General features: G+C 31.9%; 1 protein-coding gene across 1 annotated transcript in view; it reads left to right on the top strand.

Moving 5' to 3' along the window:
• The window catches only part of LOC117104915 (coagulation factor V-like), a 10,258-nt gene extending 1,984 nt beyond the window's left edge, over window positions 1-8,274 (top strand). Inside the window, exons 3-6 of the mRNA XM_033245842.1 lie at window positions 128-411; window positions 3,852-3,990; window positions 7,252-7,506; window positions 7,828-8,274. Coding sequence (XP_033101733.1) covers window positions 128-411; window positions 3,852-3,990; window positions 7,252-7,506; window positions 7,828-8,192 — 1,043 coding nt within the window. The 3' untranslated portion in view covers window positions 8,193-8,274. The remainder of the gene's footprint in view (window positions 1-127; window positions 412-3,851; window positions 3,991-7,251; window positions 7,507-7,827) is intronic.
• The last annotated feature ends 255 nt before the right edge of the window (window positions 8,275-8,529 follow it).

The following is an 8,529-nucleotide window of genomic DNA, read 5'->3' as shown; positions in this document are numbered from 1 at the left end:
TATTGAAAAAAATGGACCCTTGCATTTTTGGATTCAGCATACCCAAAATATCCGGAAAATGCAATAAAATTGCTTTGGGCAAGCCTATCTCGCAAACCTGTTTTTTTGGACACTAGGTTTCTCACTAATTTAAGAATTAGTGCCTCTGGGTTTCTGTTGCCAACATTTGCGCCTTCCAAAGCTCGATTGAACGTAGACAAGGGAAGGTACGAAGGTGAAGCGTGGAAGCCAATGGTGTCTAATAGTATGCAATGGATTAAAGTAGATATGCGTGTTCCCGTATTGGTGACGGGAGTGAAGACCCAAGGTAGAAAGGGATCTGGTGAATTTGTCAGAAAATATGTTGTGAAGTACAGTAATGATGACAAAACTTGGACTGATATTTGGAAATCACGTCAATTGAATATTAAGGTATTTTCTGGGTATTATAAATTATACTTATATAATATATAATGAGTGTAGGTTCCATGTATGTCTTGATAATATAAAGTAAGTACGATTATACACTGTAGTAACGTATACGTTGACATTATAGACATAAAAATATATTTCGAGCACTCCTGTGCTTTTCCTCAGCATTCACGTGTTTCCTCAGTGAAGACGCATTTCATGTATTTTAGTATATGACTGAATATATTGAACCTTGAACCTTTTTGAAGCTTGAATAAAGGACGTGATAATACAACGTGTAGCATAGCTCTTAACACAACTGAATAAAGAAATTGTGTAATAAAATATAGGTGGACATGATAATTGGGTATTATGTGTTTTTGAGTAGAAATTTGGTTCAGTGTCTGCAGACGCAGCACCAAATTCATAAAACAGCCTGTAGAATTACAAGCTTCCTATCACCATAATAATTATTATTTAACTCTGCATACCATCGAGCACTGTACGTTGCCTGAATCAAACACCATACTTTACCAAGGTAAAAATACAATCAGAACATTCGATAAATATAAAAATATAGAATTCATGATAAGGTTTAAGACATTTAAAAAGGAATGCATGCACAGTAGACCTAAATATTGCTTTGAGATTATATATTGTTATTAGGCCTATTATTATTATTTAATATTACTGCTATTATTATTATTATTATTATTATTATATAAAATCACTTTATTCATTAAGACATAAAAATATACAGAATGGAATAAAGGAGAACAAATACAAGCCTAGGTCAAGTCTCTATCATAGAAATGCAAGGTAAAAGAGTTACAAAATCAAGATAAAAACATTGAAAAAGTACAAAAAACTAAACAATATTAAAATCACAAGATCACAAGAAAACAAGATTGGACAAGGTTGGTAAGGCTAAAATTGTTGCAACAGCTAAGATTATTATCATTATTCTATTATTATTATTTTCATTATTATTATTATTATTATTATTATTATTATTATTATTATTAGTGGACATTCAAATTCAAATTCAATTCAATTTAATTTATTTATCAAAAAATGTTAAAATAGCAATAAAATACATAATATAACAAAAAAAGATGAAATGGACAACCATAAAAAGCCCAAAGAGTTGTGCAAACGTGGTGTCCAATACTATTTAAAAAGTTAAATAAAATATGTTTAAAATTAAAAAGCATTCAATAATATAATTGAAATATTTCAGATTAGAATATAATACGAAGATCAATCACAGGGAGGATGGGCTATACTTTTGAGTTGATTCTTATAAACTTATTGAAAGGCATATATAATTTTATTATATTTTGTTATTCAAAAATTACACCAAAGTAAAAACATTATTTTAATTATTACTTTTTGTTATTATTTCATTCTATTCGTTAAAAAGAAAACAAAAAAAAAACAAAAAAAAAAGCAAAAAAAACAAAAAACAAAAGAAAAAAAAAAAAAAAGTCTTTCATGGAGTTGGTAGCCTCATTGTAGTAGACCTAGAGCTTAAAACTTACGAACACACTTAGATACAGTACATCTAAAAAGAAAGTCGAAAATAACCACCGAGCACTGAGAGACTGAAAATGAACACAGAATCTGAAGAAGAGCAACGACGTGAAAATGGTATGTAAATTTCAAATCATAGTGTTGGATGTAGAAAAAGAATTTTTTTAAAAATACTGAGAAATTGAGAAGATACCTAATAAGTGTATAAAACTTAATTGGCAGGTAAAATGTGAAGTTTCCGTATATCCATTAGATGGGGTGTTACGAAGAGTGTGTATAACGCACTCAACCAAATTTGATTAGGTCCTCATTTCCAAGACAGTCGGGAATGTACTGAATATATAAATTTGTGATTTTCTGTGATTTAAAAATAAAAGCTTAAATGTTTACATTTTAACAAGTAGGCCCGCCCCCACCCCCTACTTTTTGGCAGAAAATATATAGGCCTAATGTCTAAAGATTTTTGTATGATCGGAAAGAAACGCAAGGAGAAAAAAGAGGGAAGAAGGAGAAGATGGAGGGGAAAGAGAGTGTTTATCACGTCCCCGACCGAGTTACATTTTTTCTTGCAATTCGCATTAGTGGATCTGGTGGTCAGGGGTCCTGGAGCACCCCCCCCCCTCCTCCCTTGGATTTGGAAAAATCCACATCCGAAAGATCTGTTTAAATGAGTTTTCTTATGACATATAAATATATTTTGCTGTGCATTGTACAATAATAATCATTATGATTGACAGTAACTGCTGGGAGACGATTGATAACATACGGTATAAAACTTGTAAAAGCATGCAAATATCATCATGAATTTGTGGGAGATGGTTTATTTCGGAAGATTTTTGCTTGCTTGCGGACCAGAATGCGTTCTTCATGCCAATTTCCAGGAGACCCCATTCCAGGACGCGCTTCCGGGACTCTACAGGAGACTTGAGACTCATGGGCACTAAATGTGGTCTTTAGATTTCTCTATTTAGAGGGAAATTGAAAAATGATACATTAAATGTTTTAAAATGGTTGTACAGTAACTGCATGCTCTTATTTATTCTTAAATAAAATTTCTTGGTAGCCAGATATCAACTTGTCTTCCCATTAGAACATTACTAACATTGCCACTAACATTATCGTCATTCAATATACAAAACACTACACAAACAGTGCATTGGCTAATATTGGTATGTGTAACATATTTTATATAACATAATTTATTGTAGAAAAAAAAAACTGCATTAAAATCACTATTTATTTTATAATGGTCTGTACATGGAGGGGAAAGTATCAGTTGGGTCCACCAAACCCATGGTCTCTAAATAGAGGGAATCTTTAATTGGAGGGAACAGCTAATGATAAAAGATAACCATTCAACGGGGGCAGTCGCAGAAATGTGGTTTTTATTTGGAGCAATGGTCTTCAGCGGCGTCGCTAGGTGCGAAAGAGCCCCAGTGCAAGATTGCCGGGCCCTTTGATGTGATACAGGAAATTTCCTAAATTTGTCAGAAATTTCATAGTAAAAATTGCTTCTTTTACTCCCTATTTTTAAAGGCCTAGGCTACAATGGTAGGCCTAATAAATACCAATGATAATCGCTCGGTCTCAGCAGCTGTTCTAAAGTAAATCAATTATTATTATTATTATTATTATTATTATTATTATTATTATTATTATTATTATTATTATTATTATTATTATCATCATCATCATTATTATTGCTATCATATTTTATACATTATATATATATAAATATATATATATATAAATAATTCTATATATATATATATATATATATATATATTCAAAAGAGTAACATTCTATATATATACACATATATATATACTGTATATATATATGTATATATATATATATAAATGTATATTGGAAAACTTATTTTAAACTAAAGACATATCAAAATTAAATTGATTGGCGTTCTTCTACAGAATTTTATAGGAAATACAGATGATAATTCGGTTGTTACGAACTACTTTGAAGAAGGCGTTAAAGCGAGGTTCATCATGATCATGCCTGTACACTGGATGTATCACATTGCCCTCAGATTTGAGCTCATTGGGTGTCCAGGTATAGTACGTTTGCTTGGCGATAGCCTTGGTGGATATGTTCACCTATACTCATACGTTAACACTATTATAATTATCATAATAATAATAATAATAATAATACACATTTTTAAAGCGCCTATTAAAGCAAACAAAACTGGCTTGTCACCGGCGCTGGAGGATGTTAGAAAGAAGTTGAACTATTTGAAGAGGAATGATTTAAGAGTAGATTTGAATAATTGCTGTCTCTTATACACATCGAGGCAGAGAGTTCCAGAGTTTAGGAGCAGAGAAAGAAAAAGAGCGTTCACCGGTACGAATATGCTTGACTCGTGGAGTAACAAGTTTGAGGGATTGAGAAGAACGAGTAAAACGGGAAGAAACCTGTTTGTCTATAACCGAACAGAGATAAAGTGGGCACGACCATGGATAGATTTTTGGGTGAGAAGAAGAATTTTGAAAATGATTCGCTTATCAACTGGAAGCCAGTGAAGAATGTTTAAAATTGGCGTAATGTGGGTGAACCTTTTAGATAATGTTACAACACGAGCAGCAGAGTTCTGAAGTTTCTGAAGGTGTCTAATGCTACTAGCAGGTAAACCATTGAGCAATGCATTGCAAAAGTCAAGTTTGGATGAAATAAAAGCATGGACAAGAGAAGCAGCAGCAGAAGATGAAATGTAAGGTCTAATGGAACGGATACGGCGAAGATGAAAGTAACCCGATCGGCATACAGATGATATATGGTTGCTGAAGTCAAGATGTTTGTCAAATATGACCCCTAAGTTCCGAACCGAAGTAGAAAGAAATATGTTAATACCATTACAATTTATGTTAATTTCAGGAACAGTGCGAGTACGATATTTGGAAGAAATAACAAGAAGTTCAGTTTTACTAGGGTTTAATTTAAGTTTCATCTTTATCATCCTCATTTTCATCATCTTTATTCTTCATTCATTCATTATCATCATTCATCATCTTCATTCGCACCTCTTCATATGCATCTCCGTAAGAGTTCACAATCATATTGTTATTCATGTTTATCCCTCATTTATTATTATTATTATTATTATTATTATTATTATTATTATTATTATTATGGTCATTATTATTATTATTATGGTCATTCGTTATTGCTCTTATTACTGCTATTATTACTGCTGCTATTATTATTATTATTATTATTATTGTTATTATTATAGTTATTGTTATTATTATTTTCTTAAGGAGAAATATCTTATTATTATTATTATTATTATTATTATTTTCTTAAGGGGAATATCTTTTGTGTTATTCTCCCCTTAAGGTGGGTTTTAGTATATTATTATTATTATTATTATTATTATTATTATTATTATTATTATTATTATTATTATTATTATTATTATTATTATTATTATCATCATTATCATTACCATTATTATCATAATTATTATTATTATCATTAACAACAATAATAACAATAATAATAATAATAATAATAATAATAATAATAATAATAATAATAATAATAAGAAGAAGAATTGTTATTATTACTATTATTATTGTTATTCTCGAAAAGGCCGCTTTAGGCGCCCTTTCGCGAGGCTGTGAGGTACTGGGGCGGGTCCAGATACTTACAGGAGCGGGTGCAGAAAGAAGGGAACTCCTGTATAAATAACGTTAAGTGTAAATGACTTAGAGAGCCGTCTTCAGTCTTCTAACCCTCTCATCATTCGAGAGACTTAAAAGCCATGAACAATAATTTTAGCCTGCAAAATTATTCTCATAAATGACCCAAACTCCTAAAGAAGCAGAAAAGCTTCTGACTATTTAACCAATATCTGTACACTTTTTTGCTAGCTAAAATGTTAAGGGTGGTGGGGTGTCCGGATGTCGACGACCATCACCCCTTCATGGATCCGCCCAAGAGTATCATTTAAATAATCATTTTTATGCTGCAAGTATATATAGCAGAATATTCTAACGCATTAATATTAAATACTACTACGTCTTTAAATATAATTTTAGAAAGACCTTTGAAAGTGATAAGTCAAATTACATTTAAATAAAGAAGAACATAAGCCAATAATAATTTTGTTTATATTTATAATTTTAAAGCAAGATAGACCTACCTTGGTAAAGAATATGGTAAAAATGGATTATACAATGCATGCTAAAATGTTGTGATGGATGTAGACATTCCTATTCGTCACGTATTGACTATTTTAGTGATTAACATGTATAGTATAGTTTATTCCATTATATTTAGTGAAATATCTACGCGTTTGTATCAGTAAGTGGTACGTTCCACTTACCTACTACATACTCACACATACTCTGCTCTCATACATAAGCCTGGTTCTCACGAGAGCCCTAGTATCCGGATTGGGAGCTAACCGTTATCGCTAACCGTTAACACCAACGTGAGAACGCCCGATCGCTTAGGGCTAACCGTTAGCGGTGTCCGGTAAGACATTTAAAAGAATGGTGCTACTATATATTTCTTCCACGCCTCTGCACGCGTCTGGACTTTAAAGGGCACAAACATTTTGTACTTACTCAAATTATTATTATTATTATTATTATTATTATTATTATTATTATTATTATTATTGTTGTTGTTGTTGTTGTTGTTGTTGTTGTTGTTGTTGTTGTTTTTGTTGTCGTTGTCGTCGTCATCGTCGTCGTCGTCGTCGTCGTTGTTGTTGTTGTTTCGCCATTATCATTGTTTCTCTTTCAGGCATCTTGCACAGAGACAAGTTCGCTTCTTTGCCTACCAGACTCATTACGTTTTGAGTTTTGATTGAAATAAAATTAGGAATCATGAATTATCCAAGAATATTTCATCTCATGTGGATTTTTTTCTCCACGCAAATTTAATGGTGTGATATTTTTCAATGTTCAACCGGTTGGGTATCTAAAATGCCAGGTGATTTTAAGTTTCTTAGAGTCATGTTATGGTTTCCAGGAATGGAGAGAATACCCAAGTCTATTATTAATTTAATTAAATCAATAAAAATCTTAATGCTGAATTTCTCTTGGTTGATTCCAATATATCACCATCAGCATGTGACCGGCTTCTCTATGGGCTAGATAATTTCTGATAGATTTCTATTAAAATGACACCTACATAAATAATAATAATAATAATAATAATAATAATAATATCAAATATTTATATTTATTATAAAGTAATCCGTTCTATATCCCAAACCATCACCTCTTAACCTCTTAAATAATTCACTTCTTCGTTACTTACATTGTTTTATACTGAAATTCATTTTTCTGACATTTCTTTCAGAATGTTATAAACTCAAAAATGCCAGGGATTATCGAGGATCCATTAATAGAACACCTACCGGTAGAACGTGCCAAAAGTGGACATCACAGACACCACATGAACATGGCTACAAGCCAGAAAAGTTTCCAAACGGAGAATTGGGCGATCATAACTTGTGTCGTAACGTCGATGGCTATTCACACGCATGGTGTTATACGACGGACCCAGAAAAAAGATATGAAGACTGTGATATCGGTAGTCCAGGAGAATATTGCGGTATGTTTATAAATATTAAAGATTAATTGAACAATAATTAAGAAAATACTAATGATATGTACCAGGGCGGTTTATTTAATAAGCCATGATGATTATAATAATGATAACATAATTTAATTTTCTTTACAATATTATGAGTGCCATCAAATGCCAGTATCTGCATGGTTTAGGCCTCCATAAAGAAAAGGGATACAATGGGGTGGGTTTTGGGGGTATTTTAAAGTTCGGTGTATAGAAGTTTAATACGAAAGTGATAGGGTCAAGTTTCAGGAAGGTAGGGTCAACTGAGTGATGATGAACAGTTGCCCCTAATTTTTTTAGAAGACGAGGAGTTGCTTGTACGCCTTGTTGACGGAAACACTACCTTAGAAGGGCGTGTTGAAGTGTTTTTTGATGGTGTATGGGGCACCGTATGCGGTGACAGCTTTGGTTCAAGTGATGCCAAGGTTATATGTAAGATGCTTGGATTCCAAGAAACAGATTCTAATCAGTGCTGCAAAAGCTTTGGCCCTGGAAGTGGTAACATATTCATCGACGATTTAGAGTGCTTAGGACATGAGGATTCATTGGAACAGTGTCGTCACAGTGGTTGGGGTGAACACAACTGTAACCACCAAGATGATGTCGGTATCATTTGCAAACGTAATTATTTTTTGAATTTTTTTTTTTACAATCTTAATCTTTGAATAATAAAGAAAAATTTAACATTTCAAGTTTAATTATTTTTATTTTGTAGCAACGCACCGCAATACGTTTACCGTAATTACCGTACCGTATTAATAAATAGTTCGTTGAAGGTCTACTCGATACTATCATCACATTATTTGTTCCAATCCTATTAAGTGTAGTGATTAGTTTAGTTTAATAAAAATCACTTTTGATTCAAAAATACAAAAGTAAATCTTTACTAAATCTAATACAGTAATTTGCTTAATAATTTAAAGCAAAGTAGTCTTAACTAATTTTCAAACATATATATCTGTCTCTTATACACATCTAGATGTGTATAATAGACATACTATA

Source organism: Anneissia japonica, unplaced genomic scaffold, assembly GCF_011630105.1.
Source record: "Anneissia japonica isolate Jap-2015-1 unplaced genomic scaffold, ASM1163010v1 scaffold640_len1575945_cov177, whole genome shotgun sequence".
In the NCBI taxonomy this organism is placed as follows: Eukaryota; Metazoa; Echinodermata; class Crinoidea; order Comatulida; family Comatulidae; genus Anneissia; species Anneissia japonica.
The sequence above is the reverse complement of the archived record's forward strand: the minus strand, read 5'-3'. Positions and strand labels throughout refer to the sequence as shown.